General features: G+C 34.6%; 4 protein-coding genes across 4 annotated transcripts in view; 2 read left to right on the top strand and 2 right to left on the bottom strand.

Annotated features, from left to right (window-relative positions):
* Positions 1-9539, bottom strand: part of LOC119837958 (stathmin-4) — a 32752-nt gene extending 23213 nt beyond the window's left edge. Inside the window, exon 1 of the mRNA XM_038364950.1 lies at positions 9304-9539. Coding sequence (XP_038220878.1) covers positions 9304-9322 — 19 coding nt within the window. The 5' untranslated portion in view covers positions 9323-9539. The remainder of the gene's footprint in view (positions 1-9303) is intronic.
* A 708-nt stretch (positions 9540-10247) lies between these two features.
* Positions 10248-14150, bottom strand: LOC119829482 (type II inositol 1,4,5-trisphosphate 5-phosphatase). The gene has a single exon (XM_038352007.1). The coding sequence runs from the start codon at positions 14067-14069 to the stop codon at positions 11505-11507; it is 2565 nt and encodes an 854-aa protein (XP_038207935.1). The 5' UTR covers positions 14070-14150; the 3' UTR covers positions 10248-11504.
* A 399-nt stretch (positions 14151-14549) lies between these two features.
* Positions 14550-20449, top strand: LOC119829870. Its single transcript, XM_038352572.1, has 10 exons — positions 14550-14993; positions 15070-15274; positions 15879-16015; positions 16504-16624; positions 17028-17139; positions 17507-17745; positions 18295-18412; positions 18765-18940; positions 19702-19896; positions 20127-20449. Exons 1-10 carry the CDS (start codon positions 14734-14736, stop codon positions 20286-20288), a joined length of 1725 nt encoding a protein of 574 aa, XP_038208500.1. The 5' UTR covers positions 14550-14733; the 3' UTR covers positions 20289-20449.
* Positions 20450-21832: 1383 nt separating this feature from the next.
* On the top strand, positions 21833-26108 carry LOC119831598 (prolactin regulatory element-binding protein). The gene is made up of 7 exons (XM_038355023.1): positions 21833-22130; positions 22266-22618; positions 23336-23474; positions 23795-23952; positions 24654-24897; positions 25030-25240; positions 25876-26108. Exons 1-7 carry the CDS (start codon positions 21996-21998, stop codon positions 25959-25961), a joined length of 1326 nt encoding a protein of 441 aa, XP_038210951.1. The 5' UTR covers positions 21833-21995; the 3' UTR covers positions 25962-26108.
* The last annotated feature ends 815 nt before the right edge of the window (positions 26109-26923 follow it).

Genomic DNA, 26923 nt, shown 5'->3' with positions numbered 1-26923 from the left:
TATGTTATTAAGCACTTGTAACTCTAGTGTTGCAAGTGTTTATGGGCGGTGGTGAACACTTAACATCAGGTGGCCCACCTGCTCCTTTGCTTGCTCTGCCATAAAAAAAAATAAAAGATGATTCTACGTTACACGTATATTACGCGATCATACATTGTAAAAGCAATATTTTATTTCCTCGTTTCTTCTGCTATTTCCAGAAAACAAATCAAAATTACGCTTTTACCAGTGTTGGTAGATAGGAAATCTAAATATTATCGAGCAGTTACTGATTTAAATAGTTAAATCAGTAACTGCTCGATAATACAATATCTAATCTCAAAGGGAACTGGTCCACTCTATTTCATTAAGTCGGCCTCAGCAGTCGTAATCAAGTTAGCGAAACGCGAGGGTAGGTACAGACTACAGGCAACTGTAACTATGTCCCCTAGCGATTAACTTTAAGTTGTTAAGAAGAGCGCTTTTTGCGTAATAGCTTCTAGATCGATCGATCGAAATAAAGAACATCCATTATATTCTGCGGTTTGCATCAATCTGTGTGAGTGACCTACACATTTTAATGCAGGTGTGATGGGCACCTTGTGAATTAAAAAGATGTATGTATTTACATTGGCAATTTATTTTATAGACGTCTCTGTGCGACGCAATTTGCTTACCACCAGGCAATGCGTCTGTTCTTTGCCTTTCTATAACATAAAAAAATAAATATAAAACAGAGAAATTGAGCATCATTCTCGAAATGATATCGAGTCGAGAAAATCGTCACCTGTAATGAAGTTACATACTATTCCTCGTTACTTATTCGTTCCTAGCGGAGGTGACGGTCGCTAATCTGATCTAGAAACTCTAGAAAGTTCGTAAAGTACATGTGCTCATTAACGCGAGGAGATTTTAACCTTCAACAGAAATATTAGTCAAACGTTTATAATTTCCCCGTCGCACGATTCTAACACATTCCAGATTTTAATCAACTGATCGCGAATAGCATTGCACACCGTCACTTCGTTAGTGCGCCTTTCAGGGTCTCATTATAAATGCTCAAAGCAACGGTGGTGACAAGCTTTGCTGAACTAAATCCGCAGTAACATGAATTTGTTCGAAGTACCATTTTTAATGGCGTTAATGTGATTTCAATTCTTAATTTAATACACTTGCTCTCTTAAGTTAAGAACCGAAATGATTTGATAAATTTTTGAGGACGAACAAATGTCAAACAATATAACTCTAGAGCAACACAAATAGATGAAAAGAAAACAATTTATCTATCAGAGTACTAGGAGAAATCAATTAAAACTCGAAAAATCAAATAACCTATTCTAATTAGACTCAACCCACTTCCAAGTGTTTGACTTTTACAATTTCGTATCATATGAATAATTGAATCCCTACAAAATGTTCTTTTTTCGCTTGTTTTCAAACTGAATTTATCAGATGTCTATATTTTGTAATGAAACAGCCAACGATACTCAGTTACAGTATCTTTCAGTAGTTCATTATGAATGCTCAAAGCTGGTAGCGACACACTGAATTCTGAACTGTATTTACGCATGATGCTAGTTTACTTTGGTCAAAGAGCAGACGTGAATCAAGTTGTGTTTGTGACTAATGACGCTTTGACTTGTGATAACCACGTACTTATTATTAATTTGATCCCTTTATATTGCGACATAACATTCTCAAGGTTGTGAGAACTGTCTATGGGTTCTGTAATATTTTTTATGTACATTTATAAGATCTTCACGCGGCTTCGCACGCTTTAATTAGGAGTAGTTAAATAGATATTAACCTTCATCATATATATAAACCTTCCTCTTGAACAAGTCTATTAAACAAAAAACTCATAGCAACATAGGGACGGAGAAAGCGACTTTGTTTTATACTATGAATGAATGAATGAACGAATGAAATTTCTTTATATATATTTAGGCATACTAAAATCTTAAATTAAATTCGCAAAAGGCGGCCTTATCGCTAGGTAGCGATCTCTACCAGGCAACCCTAACAATACAGGAAAAAAAATACTATGTCGTGATAGTTAATTATAATCAACAAGAAACAATATGAAGCAAAATTATTATCACTTAAATGTGTAAAAAGTTCATCTAGTTTTTAATATCCATAATTATGTAGATCGAAATATGAGTCAGTGCGGAATACTCCTGCATCAATAACGTATCTATAATACTATAGACAAGGCGATCGTCCGCACACAATTACAGCGATGTGCATGTGTTCGGCAGTAGCATCGGCACACCGCAAAACTGTGCAGGTTTAATGACCCCGAGCTTATTTGCAACTACGCTGTTTCGATCAAAACGTGAATAGATGGATTTAAAATTAATAGAATCATATACATACATACTTACACCTGTAATCTGAAGTTAGTTATAAGTAACAATTCGTTGCTTACGTGGAAGAACGTAAATAATACTAAAATTGGTCATATGTTTCGATTCTTGTTAACACACGCTGTTTATAAATATTGATGCAAAATCTAATTATTCGGCGATTAAACGACGAATCGTTTCAAACAGTCGCTGTACCGTAACAATAAGTACAAAACCAGAAACAACAACAAACCTAGTTAAACCCTACTTACATCTTATGAAAAATTAAAGCTCGTTTTGGTTGGAAAAATGTTCGTGCAGTCGTCGCCGTAATGTCGTCAAACGAGCTCTCGGACGAGCTGAAAGCACTCTCCCAAACATTGCCCGCGACAAGTGCACAGTTAAATAGCATGTTTTTGCTTTTAAACTTATTTGCCACCTTGGCTTCCGCACTGGGCTTGATTAAGATTTGCAACTTAGCAACATTTTCGGGGTGTAATTAATTTAATGCAGAATTATGAGTTTATATCCTAGTGTCCAAACAAACAAAGAATAACGTTATTTTAAATGAGCGATGAATCTTTATAACCTCCTCATAATTCAGGTATTTTTTCTCATAATCACTTCCATTTCGTATAAGTAATTCCTGAATTAGAATCACAATAATTTAAGTATATAATAAAGCATCAATATGTACAAAATGAACCGGTGTTGTATATAAATTTAACCAGTACGTATACAAATTCACTGCTTTAAAATTCCCACTCTCTCTTTCGAACATCACACTAATAAGTAAAAATTAGTTTGTTTGGATGTTTGTCCGTCAATCACGCTGAATCTTAGGAACGGATTTTGATGAATTTTGGTATACCTAGTGACAACTGACTTGGCTGATATTGACTTTTAATCCCGATTAAAAAGGAGCCTTTATATCCGAGCGGAACCGGGAGCCTTCGTCTAGTTAAAAATAAACTTACAATATGAATAACTGCAGATAACTGGTTTAAATACAAATTGGTAATAAAAAAACATCAGGACTTTATCACCACACTTCGATAGCTTTATGATCCACATAAAAACAAGTATTTCTCCAATATAACTTCTTGTTCCCGCACCATCTACTGCAAGCTATTCAAAAAGCATGCGTAGGCTTGACTCGCCCACGTCTCTCCTTGTATGGGCAGAGACAGTGCGACAGTAATTATCAAATTCGCGAAACATGTACGCGAAAGCGATTCGGTTTGTAATAATACGAAGAAAGCAGTGTAGGAGGACGTGATCAGTTATTCTGGATCTCGAACAATACGAGTCATTTGGCAAAAAATTAAATTCGGAATAGTTCATGTGGAACCTTATGGCCGAGTTTCAAGTTCATTAAGAATAAATTAATGTTATATAGCAAATACTCTAAAGAAACTCAACAGCAAAATGCAATAGACTCGACACTTAAATTTATCAGGTAATAAAATTTAAGAGCGTCGTCGATTAAAATATTTTTATGGTATTTGGGCGGTACGAAAATGACCACCATAATAATTTTGGCACAACTGCCATTATCATTAAAATACTTCAGTTATATTAGAAATTTTCTTGCACCATGAAAAAATTTCATATTATTATTTCGGAGCATTCATTTTTTCTTCACCTGAATCTTATTTCAAGATGTGTAACTTTGTTTTTTTGATTAAAAAACAAGCATTAGTTTGTTTCTTAATCAATCCTATTCTACTCCTACTATCCTATCCTATTAATATTATAAATGCGAAAGTTTGTAAGGATGTGTGTGTTTGTTACTCTTTCACGCAAAAACTACTGAAAGGATTGCAATGGAATTTGGTACGTAGACAGCTGGACAACTGGAATAATATATAAGCAACATTTTATCCCGATATTCCTACGGGAGACGGACTTACGCGGGTGAAAAACAAAAAAAGGTCCAAATAGGATGAAGTGTGGTTATGGTTAATCTTAATATATAAAATTCTCGTGTCACAGTTTTCGTTGCCAAACTCCTCCGAAACGGCTGGACCGATTCTTATGAAATTTTATGTGCATATTGGGTATGAGTGAGAATCAGCCAACATCTATTTTTCATACCCCTAAAGGATAAGAGTAAGGCAAAACAGCGTTTGCCGGGTGCAGCTAGTGGTTATATATAAAGAAGAAAAAAGTAAATAATAGTATACAGAAATTATGAAACTGTACATTCGAATAATTAAAAATAAAGAGCAATGCACGTGTGCATAATACTCCATTAATGACCTACTATCACTGATGCATTTGATCACGTTAATGGATGTAAACAAAAGTTGCAATCAATATTTCATCTCATAATTATTATTACAATATATAATGGAATGGAATGCCTTTTTTACGCGAATGAAAAAGTACAATGCTTAATATTTTCAGTGTATACGACTGCTATTGTGACGGTAATGAGTGTCGGGGGCGGAGTGGGGTCGGACACAAACCAACGGGTGTTTCACAAACATACGAATCGCTCCATACGCTTTTCACGACTTCATTACTCGAAAACCCAATATGTGAGTCATCGTACGGGTCTTCAACTATTTATGATATGCTACGAACAAAACTTGATGTAAGTAATGGAATTGTGATAGATGTTAAAAAATTATGCTCATATTATGCATATATAATTATGCTCGTATTCACAAATAGATGGCAACTTGATTCTAACTACATCAAGAGATGATTCATTTTAAATAAGATTATGCCTTGTTTATCTATGAAATTTGGGAAGGGAAATTATAACCAAAACATAACATTCCTCTTTTACCATTACCATGTATAAACACCCCTAAAGAAAACCAGCAGCAAACGAACCTAATATCTCTCATTTCAACCCTTTATTTTTACTGAGGAAAAATATTACCCTGGTTTAACTGTTTTAATACAATCGAGGCGATGCAATTTCTCCGGTTAATTGGGCCGTTTGAAGCGTAACTTCGTTCGTTTTCAAATCGTTCAAGAAATCCGTGGCCTTGTTAATGCTTTTGCCGACAATTACTTCGAGGTTTTCTTAAGCGATTCTTTCTTTAAACGAAGCCTGATTAGCCTGAACTGAGGAAAGAAACTTTAATTGACTGTTAAAACATAAGTCTGTCTAGCCTTTAGAAATACTATCCACAGTATAATTTAAGCCGCGCTGAGCCGATAAGTTAGCGTCACATACAAAGTTGTTAAGTCTGAAGCGAGGCATATACTACCGCACTACGTAAATATATTACGAACACCCGGACATTAGAATAACACGATGTACTTCAAACAATATTATTCTAGCAGTGAAGATAGTATCCATGCCCTCTGGCATAAATAGACACATCCTATAACCTATTCAATTAAAATTAAAACAATACCATCAAAGTTACCTGCAAGCTACATAAACTCAATTTGAGGTCAGAAATGTTTAAATATTTTCTTTACATCATCAATTTAGAAAAACCACAACCTTTCATCCTTATATAATACTTCTTGGGTTGGGTTACTACGATAAGGGAAATAAATATTTCATCTATCTTTTTTAGACTTTTCCAAGATTACCAACTTTTCCAAATATTCCAGAAATTTCTATGAATTTAAAAGATTCCACACCAACATTGCGGTTTCAATAGCCCGTGGAAATAAAAGCTTCGTCGCGGGTCATTGCTCACGGACAATGAAAGCCTATAGCGAATCCAAGCGTTGGAGTTTAACGCATTTAGCAACTCGAGTACCTAGTCTATTTATCGAGTACTAGTTGCATTATTTTTATATGAAATTACCTTTACTTATTGGAAGTCGTTACATACCATGGGAAAGTTCCGTGGAAGCTTAGAAACGAGTTATAATCTTTTGCAATGGATAATATATTTTTTATATGACAAACGTGTTTAGATTTATTGTTTTGTTCATATTTTTGTAAGAATCAACGCTAGAAATTAATTCAAGTGATGATAATCTTTAACGAGGGCAAACGTTTGTATATTTCGACGAAATCTGAATACCTATTCCATGTTTTTAACAACCTTTAAGAGACGCAACAAAACAAACAAATGCAAACCACAAGTTACCTAAAAGATAAACAAAGGCTATAATACGTTAACATTTTCAAACTCAAGGGCACCAACCGTCGTATTCCTTAAAAGGTAAACATTTCAAATATAGAACGTCGTTGCGGGCGCGGAAGAGATGCGCGTGAGTCACTGTCCTTGTTTTCAACCGTCGATCCTCATAACCGATTTACGTACCTACTATTTGATGTAACGGAATTTTTTAATGCATGTTAAATGACGATGAAAATATCACGACTTTATATCGGTCAAGAGAGCTTTGACAGACCCACCTAGCTCCATTTCTACAAAAGCTTGCTCCGAAATCCGAATAATGATGCTAGTTAGCAGACTCTCTATAATGGAATATATATCCAGTTATTGATAGAGAAATATTATGCGTTTAGATTAGCATTAACCGCCGTATATGGCATTGCTGAAAGATAACTACATACACAAAAGATTTGAAAGTAGATACCTACCCATATATGTATCGCGTTACTTTTAATACTAATTATATAGTATTGTGAATCGTTGTTAGTGGGTACAAAAAAACGACTTTTGTATGGAATACATCGCACATGCTTGATTTAACATAAAGGTTTCTTTGAAAAGAAGAAAGACTAGTTCACTTATTAAGTTCTACAAGACCTCTGACCACATTTTGAATAATTTCACTTGTGTAAATGCCTATTATATCGGAGTTGAAAAAAAATCTAATTTCATTTTTGTACGCTCTATGAATATTTAAGACATTTTAAAACCTACTAACTTGAATTCAGAAACATTTGTATTTTAACAATTTTAATAGATTTTTCTATGTATCAAACTTGATGAAGTTAAAATGGGGATGGAGAATAACTCCACTTTGAAAAGGGCTAGTGAAAAAGCTAGCTTTTTAAAATCATTTTTTTTACACATAATTTCCTTAACGAGGCAAATAAACTAAGACGATTCAGATAATCGGGTTGTTAAAGGAACAAAGAAAAGTGAATGCAATAATGTAGATAAAGAGCGTAGTGTGGGCAGATGACACACGCGCAAACACACAAATTATTAGTCATTGCGTTTAAATTAAAGAAACCCGTTTAACCGTCGTAACGGCAGTATTAACTATACATCTTATGAATAACCGAAACAGTATTGGCGTTTCTGCAGACGCATTGGAGAATATCGATGTTTTATTGCGTTTAAATACAGACGTAAAAGTTTGTAATCCAAGTAATCTTGGTTATTTTAGATTTATTAACGGATTTAAAACTCGATTTGTTCATTTTAAAATCGTGGTCGGACAGACTATGGTCATGGTCTTAATTTCTTAGCATATTACAGTTATATGTGACGTATATTGTATAAATGGTTTAAAAAAACGACGGACACGATTGATGCTCTTCTTTCATTATGTAAAAGACTAAGTAATTTGCAAAATTTTCTTTAAACTTTTCTTTCTTTAAAATAGTTTAAACAAGTCGCCAATTCAGCCGGTGGGATTTGAATTTTTATATACACAGAGCATCTACACTAGAAAGATTACTTTGTGATGTGCAAATAAATTAAAAAATACGGCGTAATTCGAGATTAGCGCACTTGTATTGAGTTGTGCACACGAGAAATGTATAGAAATCTAAGTAAAACTATGTATATGAAAGACTTTATTTTTTAATAACGTAACGTAGGTAAAAAAAAGTCCCTATAACACATGTATCACTAGAACTCTTTGTAAATATATTATGGTGTATGCTGAAGCAGCTTAATGACGTTTACAACGCCATTATCCCATAATGATTATGCTCAGTTCATCCCCTAGATTGCGATGGCGATAAACACATAGGAAATCCTGTGGGATTAAAACCGTGACTACAGCCTATAGGTACCTATTGAGGAAATTTAATCTACATACATGTAGGAGTACCTAGTTTGAGGACGCCCGATCAAATGGAACGTTAATAAAAGGTCGATTTACCCAAAAATATTGAATTAATTATTCAGTATCTACACAATTTATGAAGTATATACGACATCTATCTTGAAAATCCGAAATAGCGGAACTGGGCAATTCGTTACATTTAATGTTAATTCGAAAGTCAATAAAAGTGCAATTCAATGTGTTAATTATTATAAGGATTAAACGCATTTTAAGTTGGATATAGGTAGGTAGGTACTATATGTTATCTAAACCAAAAGTTACAACTACAGTAATGTCCGAAAAGAATATGTGAGAAAGTATTTACGAGCTACAATGAGATAAAAAAATAACTCAACTACTAACTTTTAACTTGGTTTTGAACAGTTTGTAGTATAACTCTTCTTAATAAGAATGTAAGTCAAGTTGTCGTAACTAGACAAGGCTTTCAAATAAATAAAACTTCTGAGCTAACAAAAAAAAAAATAAATAAAAAAACAGTCGAACTAATCTCCTAGTCTTTGAAGACGGTCGAAAATTATTTGTTTATTGAACTTAATGGTCTCCGAATAGTCTGTTGTAATGCTAATTGCTAAACAGTTATTTAAAAGTAATTTCGAATGAATTTGAAAATATTTAAGATTATCGCCAACTTCCTTTTCGGAAACAAAATTAAAAAAAAAGAATAAAGAAGTAAGAACTATGGGTGTTTTTTTTTAATTAATTAATAATTATTGTATACCCCCAAATAAGAAGAAAGTTCGAAAGATACGAGATCGCTACAATAAAAAAAATTTATACGCCATTATGAAATAATATATATTAAATTTTAGTAATACAATAAAAATCTCTCGGGAACAAAATTGAAAGCCGAGGGAACTATACGCAATAGTTGTAAATTAATTTTATAATAAATTATATACTACTATTTAATATTATAATATTTATATGAGTTAAGAGAAAATAACTACAATTGTTTTTTTTATTCAAAAACAGAAAGAAAAAAGAAAATATATTTACTTACATTTCGTTTCAACTTCCATGGTTTTAGCTAACGGCAAGAAAACACAAAAACAGGAATTAAAATAGGTTTATCCTTTGTGCGTGCGCCTGTCACTGATGCTGAACAAATTCTAGTAACAACTCAAGACGAAGCAAGTTTTTAATATAACTCCTTTACCCGTTAAACAGTTATGAATCGAATTTGAATCGAAGAGAGACAGGATATGAGGTACTGAAATACTTTGTTGCAGATTGAAAACGAAAACAATGTTTTGTATTTGATTGCAGTTCCCTGACATCTAGTGACATAACGGATGAACGCACTGACGCGATTGGCTACAATCGAATTTGCCGCTAACTTTCCTTTTTTTATCGACCCATGATCTAGGAAGCTGCATCCGAGGCCATAGACAATACAACAAGGTAATACATATTTGTTTTTTTTTCATAATATATTTAACATTACCGTGATTTAAAATAAATCTGATAAAAAATAATATTGATGTCAAGAAAATAAACCTTTTAACTATGTATTTTTATTAAGGCGCCATCTATTACAGGTCTTTTAAGTCTGCAGCCCGAACGGACAAAATCTGAATCGAATGTCGTGACGTGCGTAGACCAGGCGGCATTATTTAAAATATTGGCTATAAAAATATAATAGAATAATAATATATTAAACATTTACTATTTGTTAATTAAGACAATATTTTTTTTTAATAATATTAATATTACTTTCCATATTCTACATTCATATTTTGTATAGAATTCACCTTTTAATACCGAGAGGATATGCCACTCCAATCCCTGATATATTGATAGCACTTGCAAGTTAGTACAATATGAATTCTATTAATTGCTTTTTATATTTTGTCTGACCATTGACTTTTTAGTTGGCTTTACAAAGTTTATTTTCAAATAGCTATGGGCAGAGTCGATCTAAGAGACACAAAAATAATAAAACCGTTACATTCAAGATATTTTAATAAGTTAACAACGATAAAATATAATGTATGTAAAATCGATACATTGATACATCATGTGTAACACTACACTAAATGTTGTACAACTAGGTACGAAAAGCATTAGGTAGCTTTTTAACTTCGAAGGCTTACATCTTTGAATATTTTTCGTAACAATGCAATACTACAAGATTAATAGTTTTGTATACAAAATGTGACCTCAAACCTGGTGTAAAATATAATCGAATGAAAAATGTGTTACAGTGTAAAATTTTAAGTAGGTATAGTAAACAGTTCTGAAATATTTATTTTAAGTCATTTCAAAGATTTTTTTGTGTTATACAAAAAAAAAGCTCGAAATATACAATTACTGCTACAAAATGCGACTTCCTTCATTGGTAGCTCTACACATTTTTCATTAAATAGGTATTGATATTTTTAATTTTTTTACAAATAAATAATATTTTATATTGAAATAACAACCAAATAAATCGGAAACAGTGCAAACGCGCCTCCTTGCATATTTGTGTAATTAAAAATAATCTACTCTAGTCTACAGATTCTAGAGAGTTCTACAGAACTCATTCAAACAAAACGTAAATTGCGGCCGTGTACTCATTTGCACTTTGGCCCTCAATTCGCTTGATACTAAGCAGGTAAAATGATTACAAAATACTTGTAAAAATACATCCAAAATTCCAAAGTAATATAGTGCATTAATTAAACCAGAAAACTAACTGCTGGTGGTAAACTACAGAGATAAAAATATGACACAAATTTCGCAAAAGGAAGTCTATGGCTTCACGATTTGTTTTATACTGAATATAATGATTATTATTTACCTATCATTTCTTCATCTAGTAAATAGAAATACTTATTAAATTTAAATTGTAAGTGATTTAATATTAGTCCGATTTAATTTGCATTTTTAACTAAAACAATGTACATGCAGTCATGTTGGGGATATGGTATACATATATACCTTAACTAAAGAGAAAATACTTTTACAAAATACGATCTAAAAATTAGATTAGAACATTAATTGGCCGCTTGCTGTTCGTTGGTATTTAATTATTAATATATAAAAGATAAATTGGACTAAAGTTACTATAAATATGTCATGTAAATATATATGAGAAGTCTACTATTCTAAAAAATAATAATAAATAATGACTGAAAACCACAACAAAGAGAATATACGAATTTCTAACAGAGAATGTTTTGAGTATTAAATAGCTTAAAAAAATAATTTACAATATATCTATTTAGAAAAAATTAAGTCACTATGATCATTTACTAGAAAATGATAGACAAATTGTGCCTTCTTCTTGTCTATGACCTGTTTATTAATTCTAGACTGGGGTTCTTGTACTATATTCGGATTGTCCCTTAAAAATATGGCGCCAAAAAGTGTAGACAATGTCTTCGAATCAAGTCCATTTTCAGCACTGTGTTGCAACGCTTCTTGCAAAAATTCACACAGATAAAGGAAAACATTTTTTCTGAATTCTGGCAATTCCATTATAATTTGTTTGCATTGTAAGTAATTTGCTGAAGCTCTTAGGCAGATAGACTGTAGATTGTAAGGGATGATTGGATCTGCTGTACTTTCTAGAAGTAACAGCAGAGCCTCTGCAACTGAATGTATACTGCCTGGAATAGGGTCGATTGATCCACTGTCTAACCAGTCCCTTATTTGCAAGACTTCTGAATGTAATCCAGGCTGCTCAAACAAGTTTGGCTCTTTCAACCCATGCAAATAAATATGGTCAACTAAAAACCATATTTCCTTTGGTATAGAGTAAGTTGATTGGTTGGAAACACACTGGTCTCTCTTATTCTCCAACTCAATTAGTTTTCCCACAGGAACCTCTCTTATAGGCATGTTTAAATTAACAAGCACTTCAATGGAACAGCCAAAACAACTTCTTTGGTAAGTTCCGTTAACTGTGATAAATATATCCTTACCCCCATATAAATGTAACACCAAAATGTCATACAGCTTGTCTGTCCCTGCATTCATTTTACAAGCAGATGTCTTATTGATCAGGACTTTGAGTTGTATTTCACAAGTTTCATCAGCACATATGCACTTTTTGTATGGCTCAACAATGAGCCACTCTTTGCAGAAGTTTGTTTCATCCAACTTCTTAATAAACTCAAATTCAACTGGTAATTTTCCTATATTCTTTATAGTTATGGTTCTAACTTGCAATTCTAAATACTTGACTGTGCCAAAATCAACTTCGGTTACATCAACCTTCACTTGTGGTATTAACTCATTTTCTAACTTATCAAGTTGTTTAATAACTTCCTCATATATTTTCCTGTATTTCTCTTCATCAATTATTTTAATTTCAGAGCTAAATAATGCTGAAACAGGTTTGTGATCACTTATATTAAGGGCCGGATGGCTTCTATATGCTAGTTGTGTAATTCTATCACCTTTCCAGAAAATTCTGTCACACCAAGCTGCAGCTCGGTGTTTCTCACTGGAATCCCAATTGTCAGTCCCTGGATCATATTTATATGTTGGCTTGAAAGATATGAGTCCTTCATAGTATCCAGAAAATACATTATTGTTTTTGTGCTGTTGCTTTAACTGGTCCCACTCCAACACTGGAGCAAAATTGTTTTCATTGACAAATTTCTTTACTGCTATAGGATCTAATTCAGTTATTCGATAGTTGAGGTCTCCCAACCAGTAAATGTGATCATGATCTTTGATAGCTTTGGGTTGCTGGTTTGTCTGCGGAAACCTTGTCCTATTACATATGTCTCTGAAGTCTTGATTACGCCTTTCATATTCTTCAACATGTGCAGCCAAGTGAGAGTTCACAAAGCATATAGATGTGTTGTGAAAATCAAATCTTATAGATACCCCACCCTTGTTTCCCATTTTACCCATGATACCTGTACCAACTGTGTCACAAACCACATTCCGGACAAAAGGAAAATATTTATCTTTTATTAGGACAATCAGCAACATGCCAACTAGTCTCACTTTCTCAATTTTGACATATTTTGCTCTCTTATCAACATAATTCAAAACTGCACAATACCATTCATCCTCCCTAAATGTTTGATCAAAAAGGAAAGTTTCCTTTGATAAGTCAAGTTCTTGGAAGCCCACAGCATATATATCTGGTGGTTCTTTATCTACATTTAACCACCCTTTCAATGGAATGACAGGAGATTTGTCATTTACATTCCAAGTTCCGCAGAAAATTGAAAATTTTTTAGTAAATGTGTACTCTGATTCCTTGTCACTCATCTTCCTTTTTATCAAGCTTTCTCTTATGGCAACTGGAGCGGAGTTCTGCATATTGGACAGTCCACTTCTTGGAAGAATTATGCTTTCAGTTATTATATCCTCCTCATCCTTTGTACTGTATTTTTTGAGCCAAACAAACTCTGGTTGTGTCGGTATTTTGTTTACAGCTTCTATTCCTCTAAATAGGTCATCCACGAAATTATCAACGCGCGGTGTCATTTGAATTTCAAACTTGAACTTATCATTACGAGATTGTAAATTCAGGTACAAGATTGCTTCAGGATCCGACGGTTTATTATCGATTTCACACTTGAAACTGTTGTCAATAGGCAATACTATTTCTATCGATAAATCGGTGAAGGACTTTGGTGGGTAGCATGACGAGAATAAACAAAAAACAGCTTTCTCGTCCCCGTATTCCACGATAGCGAGAAGTCTGTCTTTCTTCACCCATTCTGGGTGGAGCACTTTTGCATCAGATAAAAAAGCTGTAACTCTCTCACTGGATAAAAATTTTTCTTGCACCACTGCTTTTATTTCTTCGTGATTCATTCTGATCCGCTATCTGATTATTAACTACATTTATGAGAAAATACACAAACTAATTCGTTCTGACATAATTTCTATGCCATCGATATTGAAATTTGAAATTGACATAACAATTAACGTTTAGAAATATTATTTCAAATAATATTACATTTATGGAATTTATTTTTTCTAGCGTTTTACTAAAATCAGAATTATTAGAAACAGTATTATTATCACTACTACTTAAAGTAGCATCATATGAAATATATCACTCGAATCTTGACTGATGAGATATAAATATTTACCAACTGTAGATTCAGAATGCTCACTTTTTTGTTGTGTTTTTTTAGGAACTTGACAATACCAAAAGAAGTACATATCACTTGATCAGAAAATTCAAAATAGTTCCAAACCGTTACCGTTACGTTAAAGATATATTTATTTAATTTGTTGCACGCATAATTACCATATAAGAAAAAACAAAATAAGTACTTGGCATTAATGACATTGACTTATCGTCAAAGGAAGTGGTAAAAATAACAACATTTCATGTCTCAAGAATTTGTTGTTATCGTAGAGTTATATAGTAATATATAGGGGTTGTTATTCATCGGGATAAATATATACGATTTGTTTCGAACATAAGCATCAGTTTAAAAGGAAACGGAGTGAATAAAAGCCGTGCACAATGGGCGCACCAAGCGACTGGCAATTAGAATGTACAGAATTGAAGCAAAGAGGAGCATATTTGCTTCAAACTGGTCAGTGGTCGGATTGTACCTTCCTGGTGGGCAGTGAGCCCAACCAGGAAGTGATTGCTGGCCACAAGCTTATTTTAGCAATGGCCTCGCCCGTATTTGAAGCTATGTTTTATGGGGGCATGCCAGAAAGGAATGATCCCATACCCATTTTAGATGTTCAAATTGATGCGTTCAAGGATCTATTGGAGTAAGTATGAAGAACGGTTTATATAACAAACCATGCAACATGTATGTTTATTAATGCACACAATAATAAATTTCAGATACATATACACAGGAAACATAAATTTATGTTCATTCGATAAAGCATGTGAGCTATGTTATGGTGCAAAAAAGTACATGCTGCCACATTTGGTGAAGGAATGCACACGGTACTTATGGTCAGATTTGTATCCCAGAAATGCATGCAGGGCTTATGAGTTTGCCCGACTGTTTGATGAAAATGTTCTTATGGAAAAGTGTTTACAGGTGAATTAATTTATCGCTTTGTATCTTTCTTATAGTATTGTATAGGCAGCTATAATAATATGAATATTCACATAGTGTAGGATAACAAAAAAAAAGTCACTTGGTGAAGAAATTATTGTTAAAGGGGACTATTTATATAGATAACAAGTGTATTATAACTTACTACTACTACTTACTTCCTTTTGAATCACTATCTATTAAAAAAAAACCTCATAAAAAACTGTCGGGTAGTTTAAAAGATTTAAGCATACATAGGTATAGAAAGCGACTTTGTTTTATACTATGATTATGATAACATAATGAGTTTATAATACAAAACCAGCACTTCTACATTTTTTTAAATTAAAATTTTTATTGACAATCTTTTCTCACTCAAAACATACTTGAAAAACAATTTTGAGTACAATTCTTATTTTGATTGTTTCTTATCAGAACATTATTGTCTATATCTGATGTTCTGAAAATCTTTGTAGCCTTCAGCAAATAAAAAAAAAATTGTGTGCTTTCTAAAAATCTAATACTCTTAAATGCAGTCAAAGGATACCAATACAAAGTTATATTATAAATTGAATCTCTTTTATCTATTTATTTGTCTACTATTCAGATAATCAGTACCAACACAAAAGAGGTGTTAAACGACAGTAGTTTTGAAGAAGTCGAGCTGAATACAGTAATAACAGTGTTCTCTTTGGATCATCTTAATATCGATTCCGAAATGGATCTCTTCAATGCTGCTGTGAGGTTGGTTCCTATTGTTTAATATAATAGACTTAACATAGTTGCCATATAGAAATATTTGACAACATTTCTTTATTATAAGAGGTTGAAAAAAAAAAGTTTTTTTTTTAATTTTGTTATTGTTACCACACAATTTTAGTTATATTATTTAACATTTAAGTGCATGAAATGATGAATATTACTCTTTCACGAGAAAATAACATATCATATCTCTATTAAATTTAGTACAGAGATAGATTATATTTTGGATTAGCACATATACTATTTTTCACCCAGGTGCAATGCAAGTGACGCCGAGGTTATAACTAGTATATCTAGTAATATAACAATTGTATATGCATCTGTATTTACAGATAAGATTCATACAAGTCATATTTTTTCAAAGAGCACTTTAGTAAACACTTTCTACGGTATTTTTACTTTCTATGCGGTAGAGTTACAAAATCATGTAAAAAATGCTAATAATTTGATAAGAGTGTGTTTATTTAAAGGTATTCAAAAGCGATGGAACAGAAGAAAAATTCAGAAAGAAGTGCAAGCCCATCAAACGAAGGCCCGTCCAATGAGAGAGTTGAGAGTCCTGGACCTTCCACATCTAAAGATACTTCTCAGGTATTCATTTACACACATATTCATGTTCTAACACTTTAAAATTCTTGATGTTGCAATTATCTGAAATAATACTATAGTTTTTCTTTAAAAACATTTGCTAAAGAAAACTTACCCATACCACTAATAGCATATACACAAAAGTTTGTAAGTATGGATGGATGTATGGATATTTGTTGCTCTTATACGCGAAAACAGCTTACCGTATCTGTATGAAATTTCTCACAGACATAGATTAGCTGATAAGCTTATTTTTACCTGGGTATTTAGTAAAATGCATAAGTGGGTAAAAGCCAGCCACTTGGGCTCTCCTAGGTCGCTCCCCAAACCGTTCGGCAGCCTTCACAAACTGGTAAGCTTCATGGAGAAGCTGGGGTGGTTAATTGGAAACTTTTGTCATGTTAAGGTCGTTAATGTGGAGAGCAGTGCGGAAAACAGCCCAGCCGCAGCGGCGGAGGCTTGCCGCTCTTGTGACGCTGATCAGACCACGCCTGCACCGGACAATAAGAAACCTAAGAGTTTGTATTTGCTTATTGAACATTTTTCCACAATAAAATTGAAAACTACTTGTTTGATATTATAATTTTTGGTTTTTGTTGTTGTTGTTGTTTGGAGAATATCCTTCATACAGGCAAGTCTGACAATATTAATGATAAGAAAAAATATGCGCAAGTCACGTAAGGCTGTATATTATATACTAGCGGTGCGACCCCGCTTCGCCTGTAGTGCATATTAGCACTCGTTGAGATACAGCTTTTTAATGGTGAAAAAGTTGTTGAAATCGGTCCAGTTGTTTTAGTGTGGAAAACATAAACAAACATACGAAAGCACAAATGTATTAATATTAAGAAAGAGTACCCTTACGCCTATCGAAAATTCTTCCAGCTCGACCACCAGACAACAAGCCGACCCTCAGGAGTGCGATAAAAAAGATCCGGTTCCTCACCCTTACCGCTCAGCAATTCGCAGAGGGACCAGCTCGGTCCTCCTTGCTCACGGAGTCCGAAGCCTTCACCGTTCTGATGAATATCCTCTCCAGCAACTCGGATGTGCCCATGCCCACTGGGTTCTCCACGTGCAGGACGCCAAGAAAGCAGCTTATCGGATGCGGACCTTCTTGTAACGTGAGTGCATAGATCTTCTGTAAACTGCTTTGATTTTCTTGTTTGAGTATCGGGAAATAATCTTGGAAATGAATATGGATAATAATGTTTTAAGTGTTAACCGTTAATAAATGTATAATGTTTTCTTGTGTTTGATTTATCGCTTGGACACATAGTCGGGTTAAATTAGACCTAAAAATAAGAGGGAAGGAGGGAAGGTACAATAATACAGCGGTGGTAGAAATATTCAAAACATCGTCAGATTTAAAGTCATCGATCTGTCGTCTAAAAAGTTTTTTTGTACGGTTTTCAGCAAAATTTAAGTTTTTTTTTTACAGTGAGTAGCCCAGGCAAATATTGTAAATCAGATTATCTGATATAAGTAAGTATATCCATATAAACGTTTCAAACTGTTTTACAAGGATTCAAAAAGTTCTAAGAGATCACATGTTATCACGCCACCTTTACAAATAAAAAAAAAATGATGCTGAAAAATTCGGCACATTACACGCGTACAGAAGTAGTATAGTAGTAGCGTTAGACACGTATCTGAGAGCTGCGCGCCCGCAGATGACGACGTTCGTGGTGGACACGCCGAGCCCGGTGGCGGTGGAGCAGGTGTGGGGCGAGGGCAGCCGCGCGCCGCCCGCCAGCCTGCCGCCCTACCCGCGCCCCACCCGCCACGAGAGTGAGTATCCGACTAACCCCCTTTACTTTTTTCGTGAGTCACTAAAAAAAAAAAATTACCCGCCATTTTTTTTTCTGAACATTCTGGTCGAAAACTGAACGTTATTCTGGCTGTGTAGTCATAAAAAAGATAACTGACACGGCAATTTTTTTACCGCCATATCTTTTTTTTTGTGAACATTCCGATCGAAAACTGAACATTCTTCTGTCACTTTCATTTCAATCCATCTAATTTTAGTAAATCGTTTTTTTGCTATACAAATCTTGTCCCAAAACAAATAAATAAATTAGTTAAACCGATCACAAGTCCATACATTTCGGTCACCATGATATCGATCACACTTCGCCCGCAGACCTGTGGCCAGTGCTGGGCATGGTGCTGGACCACACGGAGCGGCACGGCGGCGACCTGCACAAGATCTACTGCCGCCGCGCCGTGCTGCAGCAGACCGACTGCCTCAACACCAGCGTGCTGGACTGCTCCGTCACCTTCATGGTGGACAAGAACATCTGCTTGCTGGGGGTGCAGGTGAGGATAAAGTGAAAAAAAAAATAGTAATTGGTCGAAAGTTCAGAAATGATAAATTGTGTAATTAATCAATTTTGTATATGCCCAAAGTAATCATTTATAAATTGTCCAAGTCTATTATTGTACCAGGGCTCCAAGTCTGCCCATTTGAAAATGCTTTAGTTGTCTCCATTGCATCGTGTCCAAATGGTTCGACAGATTTGGTAGTCTGCAAAATATTTATATAAAAGGTGTTCCATTGAAACGCAATCGAATAGCAACTAAATCGCCCTGGGAAACTTATGTCATGGCATAATTTCGTTGACAACGCTAAGAATTGAATCAATGAGACACTTCACGTCTGATACTGTTGACTACGATATTTTTTTTCAGAATATGACTTTTATAATAATGATATTTGGATTTCAATGGGCGGTCAATGGTGTGTCACTTTACTTAAATAGCAGACTTGGCCCTCTGGCCTTGACTTTTGTGGTGCAGTTGTTGTATTTGCGGTAGTAGTAACAATTGATATTTTCCTTTCTTCCTTCTCTTTTAGAGACAATATTTCTGTTTTTACGATCTCGCTTATACGGTGTTTCATTTGCGGTATTGCATTGAAGGGTCCGGTCTCAATAGAGTATCCAAAATCGATACGATATTTTTTTATTCTTAGCTAGTATAAATAAATGTATTTTCATTTTCATACTTTCTTTCTACATTGGCTATTTATATGGAAGAGTTAAAGTTGGTACCAACCCGCTGCCCCGGCGCACGCGCAGGTGCCGACGCAGGCGCCGAGCGAGGAGAACGCGGGCACGGGCGGCAGCGCGGGCGGCTACTCGGAGCTGCTGTACGCGCACCTGCTGGACGCGGACGGCGCGCGGCTCACCTACACGCACTACACCAGCCGCGTGCCCTACCGCCACCTGCTCGACATCCTCTTCAACCGCCCCGTCTACATCCAGCGCAACAAGGTACACATTGTAAAATAGTAGAGAAATGCAAGTTAAAAACTCGATTCTGTGACAAAATTCTGAAAACATGTTGGACATTGATTTGTGGGGAACATACTTAAATATCCCTAAAATATTCACCCTTTTAAATAGGCATCCACTGCAAACCATAACCGTTGAAATATATATTACAGACCATAGGGTCCGTAATTTATATTTTAATCACAATTAATGTCTTTAAAATTTCACAGGTGTACAAAGTGGGGATAGTGTTCAATAAAGTGGGCTGGTACCCAATGGGCACGTGCACGCAGCAAGTGGCGGCTGAGTCGGTTTTCTTCAACTTCGGTATCGGGCAGAGCATTGATTCTGTCCGGGATGGGCTCATACGGTCCATCATATTCACCTACTAGAAGGATTGTGACTTCCAGAACAAATAGAACATAAAGAAAAAAAAGTCCACTTTTGGGTAAGGCTTACCCAAAAGTGGACTCTCGGATAGGCGAGATTGCTGATATGAACAAGTAATAAAATAACTGGTCAGCAGAAAAATTTTAGAAAATACATATGAATTTTCTCAGCTAAACAAAACAACTTTTGCAAAAAGACAAAGATTTGATTTTACGTTTTTAAATTATTTCTTAGAAATTATTTCACAATTATAATAGTAAAGAATTTTATAACATATCGAAAAGGACTAATTTTACCATATCAAAAACTTTTTTTAGCAATAGCTAATTAATTAATTTGGAATAGCACAGCAGTTAAATATACTTTTCTGGCGTAAAGTACAAGTTCCTATTAAGATTCAAGTGAAAAGCTGAAATGTGTAGTTTTAAAAGTTGCTATTAAGTATGTGTCTAAATTAAAAACTAAATTTTACGCATATTATAAAACTGTGAATTTAAAAGTGAACCAATTTATTCATTATTTATTTTAATTCTTTTGAATTAAACTAAAAAAAGATGTAATCTTGTAACCATGTAAATGCCTTAAATAAGATAAAAATATTACTATTACATATGTATTATGGATTTTTTAGGATATTTTTTGGTCTTAATAATAAGCTAATATTTATTATTCATCTGGTACTAATAAATAACTGAATGTTTTTACACAATTAAGATCTCAACATCGGTGTTTCGTTTTTTTGTTAAAATACATTGCATAATCTTTTTTATAAGTTTTAATTATTTTGTAATGCATTTGAGTGTGGTGAGTGTGTTTTTTTTTTGTCAAAATTTAGATCTTTCAATGAGAACTATAAAATCTTATTTAATTTTATCTTTTAATTTTTGTAATGATTTAAAAGAATGTTAGTGGTGTATGTATAATTGTAATTGTAAAAAATAAAAATATTTTAGAATCTTAAAGTCCATTTTATTTTTTCCAATGTATAAAAGGTATAAAAATAAAAATTATCCACGTAAAGAAATCGCATTTCTGATCTCTGTATTGTAGAGTATATACTTAGCACAGCACACACCACAGCACAGTACAGTGTGTATTGTCGTTTTATTGTTGAAATTAAAGTATCTTCCCACTGAATATCTAGTGCGCCAAAAAGTAAAATGGGTCATAACTCTATGAAAGACTTAGTAAAAAGAGAAACCAGCGAAGTTTGAACTGCTTGCTATTCTCTCAGAATGACCTAGATCATTTTATAAATAAGGACACATTTTTCCATAGTTTACCTTACATATTTCCTTATAAGTAACATTTACGATGTCTGTCAAGGAGCTGATAAATAATTAAAGTTATTTATATTAAAATAAAATTACATTGTGACATTAGGATCATCATTGGTTTGCATACTTTTTCCTCATATTTTTTACTAAGACTTTTACTTGCTATTTCCTTATTTTATTAGACACGTTTAGAGAATGTTTTGCAATAGCTTTCGTTGTAAACATCGGTTACTTGTCAAATATGTCAAATTGACTTTTGTCATGTTGGAAGTTTCAAAGTTGCAGGAATCTATCCAGTTGTTTAGCCCGTACCTGTTTTTATTCGTGATGTTATAATAAATAAAAGACTAATGTTGTTAATTATTGTAATAGGAAATGTTAGTTCGTTAAGAATCAGCATCTGATAGAAGGAAGTGATAGCCATAATTCATCATGTCTCGCAATAGATGCGATGGTCTTCTTGCGAAGGTCGATTTTCCCCTTTACACTCTTCAAACCCTCACGAATCGACATGTAATCATAGCTGGTGGCGGTGGAGCATCAAATACGGGCGTCGCGAATGGATTTGTATGTATACGTCATTGCATTATGCAGTATCATTTAAAAGAAGCAACGCGTCAATAATTTCAGTACCAGCTTATCGATTGCAACGATTTCCAATTTTAAGCATTCACCGTCTAAAACATTGAATTTATTTTTTAGGAAATATTTGAACTCTCGCACAATGGTACCAGATTTGTGGCAGAAGAAGTAATGAGGCATGAAACCGGGCCGAATGTTGTGATGAATTGTTCCGTTCGTAGTGTGCAGAATAAAATATACCTGGCAGCTGGGCAGGAGAGCCACTGCCAGCTGTATAAAGTGAATATTCGGATGGTGGATGCTGCGGAGATGAGGCGAGGTAGTTTTCGCGCGGAAAACGGTCTTGTACGTCGTCGCCGCCGAACGGTTTCCGAGAATGATAATATTTCTAAAATGGATAGTAATTGCAATACAACTGAGAAGCGAATATCATTTGAAATCCGGCCCAGTGATAGTGTGCAAACTGACTTTGGGTAGGTCCTATATGAGTCATCATTCTGCATTACTTGAATAACAGATCAACTTCCTTTTAAAAAGAAAATTAAATTCAAAAGCAGGCTATTGTATACAAAATCATTCATATATTAAGTTAAATGCCATTTGTAGCACCCACTAACACAATCTTGTACTCTTGGATTGAGACAGCTGATAATTTTATGCTATTTCATTGTTTATAATAAGTCTAAGCAGTAGATATAAAAAAATCATGATTTATTTTCTTGTAAATTTTATTATATCCATCAATATGTATTATATTACATAAGATATTGAATATGAATAATATAGTGTTAGCAAAGTTACCTTATAGCTATGTTCATAATGTATTACTTGCTAATAAACAATAAATATAACTTATATTGACACTAACATTGTATAAGGGAAGGACTAAAATTGATAAAGATTAGCTGAATTTAATAATTCCTTCTGTCAGCTGCGTTTATCAGAACAGTTTTGAATTAACAAATTATGCTTATAGTAATATGAGAAGGCAGTTTCTAAAATTTCTGGACTTTCTGATAAATATGTAACAGTCCTTTTATTTTTGATAAAGAGTTTATCAAATGTATCACAAAATTAAAATTTAACAGGCATGATCATGATAAATATTCTATTTCCTATAACATTTAAACATTAATCAATCAAGCACAGAAGTTATCTTATTTTTGATGTTATTGTAATTTTTTCTTCAGAGATGATCCCTTACAGCGAGTGGTGACAGTATGTCCGAATGGTAAACTCATGGCCACCGGTGGAGTGGATGGAAAAGTCAGAGTTTGGAGTTTTCCACAGATGCAATTGCTGTTTGAACTTCAAGGTCATACTAAAGAGGTACTTTACTCTCCATGAACTCTTTATTGCCAAAAAATTTTTATGAATACTTAAAATGATTTAAATCAATAAAGTTGGAAGTGTTTTATTTGTTGGCTTGTAGCTTGAAAATATTTTTATATTCAGTACTAGTGGGCCACTTTGGACACATAACAAAGCCTATATCACATTCACATCCAATAGTGAAGAACTTTTGAAATTGGTCCAATAGTTCCTGTGATGAGCATTTTAAAACAAAAAAAAATCTTTAGCTTTATTATTAGATTAGGTACAGACTAAGTGTACCATTTATCCTGATAGAACATAAAAACAATTTCCAGCTAGATGACCTAGACTTTAGTCCGTGCGGCAAGCAGCTGGTGAGCATAGCGAAGGACGGACAGCTACTGGTGTGGGGCACCGGCGGGGCGGCGCCGCCGCTGCGCACGATCACTTGCACCCCGCCGAATGGGAACAAGTATCTCTTCCGACGGTGCAAGTTAGTTGAACATTAACTCAAATTCAAACTCAAAATCAAATATTATTTTTCATGTAAATTGTTTTTGAATGGAATATTTACTTAGATATGATGATAGTGAAGTCCCGCGTCCAACGTACGTACGCGTACGCAACTAATGCGTATGGGGCAGATGATATATACATCTGTTATGACAGATCTATTTTCTTGCACTCGATTCAAAATCAGCTGGAAACTTTGATACACACGACTTATTTATATGACAAGTTTTTGTATTTTATTAGCTCCGCCCCGCGGTTTCACCCGCGTAAGTCCGTATCCCGTAGGAATGTCGGGATAAAAAGTCTATACGTTATTTCAGTTGTCCAGCTGTCTACGTGTCAAATTTCATTGTAATCGGTTCAGTAGTATTTGCGTGAAAGAGCTACAAACTCACATACACATCCTTACAAACATTCGAATTTATAATATTATTAGTAGGATTAAGTAGGATTATAGTAGGATAGGATGTAGTAGATCTATTATACTACAATAATTCGTTAAAAGCATTGAAAAATCTAAATAATACAGTGTCATTACTCATGCTAGTGTTTCTTGTTATTCTCAGGATTGCATATTACTTAAAAGCTTTTTAAATAATTCATATAGAATTTTATAGCATCCATTCAATCTCAAACTTTATCCACATTTCATCCAAAAAGTTGTAATCTGCGTCCAATCAGGTACGGCACGATAGAAGACAGGCCGGACGAGTACAGAATGTTCACAATCGCGAACCCGCTGGTGCGCTCCGGTAAGCAGCGCGGCCTGCTGCAGCTGTGGGCGAGCGGGGCCAGCTCGGCGGCGCGCGCGGTGCTGTGCGGCGAGTCGCTGTCCGCGCTGGCCGTGCGGGACGACGGCCGGTACGTCGCCGTCGGAACCATGTTCAGCGGCTCCGTGGATATATACATCGCGTTTAGTTTGCAGGTGAGCAGGGATATACTCAATTTTGTATTTAACCATTTCAATTCAAACGAAATTTTAATTCATTCGCTAATCATCATCCGCTAACAAGTGTCCTGGTGATGATTAATTAATCAATGTATCCCTCTGTGCCAGCGCGTGGTGCACGTGCCCCGCGCGCACCGCATGTTCGTGACGGGGCTGGCGTTCCTGCCGGCGGGCGGCGCGGGCGGGGCGGGGGGGGCGGGTGGCGCGGGGGGCGCGGGCGGCGCGGAGGGGGGGCGCGCCATCGCCTCGCGCTCCGACGCCGCGCTGCTCTCCATCTCCGTCGACAACTGTCTTTACGTGCACACGCTGCCGCGCAGGGGTGAGTGACCTGCCGCACACACGCACACGTACACACGCAAACGTATATGCATATGCATACACGCACGCACGGCCGCACGCACACGCGTACGGGGAAAGAGACGGACAGACATACAGATAGAAATTTGCGGATAGCACACAGAGATATCGGTAGACAGATGAATAGACATAGACTCACATACAGCTGTTGTACAGACATGTAAAAAGTTGGGCGTACAATAGTTAGATAGACAATAAGCGAACAGCCAGAAATACTGCTACACATACAAAGAGACACATATACAAACAAATAGACATATTGACCAATAGACACAATATACGTTAGTTACATAAGTGTTAACTGTAGCAGTAAGATTTTTGTAACGACAGTAGTTTTGAGAACTAGTCCATAGAAAACAGGTCGTATTGTTATATATAGCCTGTTTCCTTTTATTAAATCTATATTGCTTTGTAAATTGAAGTATGTAATAGAAAAATAAAATGACAATATGTTGTGTGCCTAAATTCTAAAAGTTCTATTTTTTAAAATCAATTTATAGTTCCATAGTCATCAAAATAAGTAATCAAAATAATAATCATTAAATAAAGTTAAGAAACCATAAAGAAACGATGTTATAACAAACTCTTTGCCCGCAGGTACAATGCCCGCTTGGATCGCCGTGGTACTGATCATCTTTGTACTATTCTGTACCTTCTGTTTATGTTCTTATTTAGGTATATAACGATGTATTTATATTAAATTTATTTCTGTATCTATAAGTACCTCTGGGCTAGGTTAGGTTTTAGGCAATCCGGTGTAAATCGTGCTCATAATTTATCATTTATGTTTATATATAGGATCAATTTAATTAAATGAATTACATATTTCAGTTAAATATTTTGTTTTATTTTGTTTTACCTTTATTTTATTTTCCTATTAGTTTAAATGTTTTTTTGTTGGTTATTTTCACGAAACCTCATTCATTAAGTAAACCGTAGAATAGTTAAGAAGTGGTCGCTTGACGCTTGCCGGTGCGTTACTTCAAAACCAGACTAGCGCATGCGCGGTATTTGAAGAATTCAATGGCACACGAACGCGTTCGCGCCAAAAGAGCGGATTATGTTCGGAAACTGTTGTAGGAATTTAATGAAACGCACAACCGTTTTAGTATTTAAGTAATGTGTTGACTAGGAATATCTATTTAAGTAATACAGTTGTTTAAAATATATAATGTAAACGGTTGAATTGTTTTTTTTTAATTAGTTAAAAAGTAATAAACACAGTGTGGTCTAACCGGTATTAAAACAGAATGAGACGTTTTTTAAAGGTCCTAGTTTATTCATGTATGGGGGTTTTAAAAAAATGTATGTGCGTGGTTATACACAAAAAATTTTGAATTTTGATAAAGGCTTTTATTTAGATAAGGCAATAAGTGTGTCTAATCAAATTGTACACTGAAAATATTGGATCAAGTGGATTTTCTGTTATTCTGTAATATTATTTTCCGCCCCGTCTTCGCCGGTGGCCCATTCGCACATTTAAAGCCTATTGCACTCCGGGATCACGTCCATATTCAAAAATGAAAGAATTGTTCAGCAGTTCCTGAGAAGAACACGTGCAAATAGCAAACAAGTTCTTCAGCTTTACATTACTAATACAGATTCCCATATGCACTACCATACCTTTCTTGTATCACCACATTCA

The sequence above is a fragment of the Zerene cesonia genome, chromosome 1, assembly GCF_012273895.1.
Source record: "Zerene cesonia ecotype Mississippi chromosome 1, Zerene_cesonia_1.1, whole genome shotgun sequence".
In the NCBI taxonomy this organism is placed as follows: Eukaryota; Metazoa; Arthropoda; class Insecta; order Lepidoptera; family Pieridae; genus Zerene; species Zerene cesonia.
The sequence above is the reverse complement of the archived record's forward strand: the minus strand, read 5'-3'. Positions and strand labels throughout refer to the sequence as shown.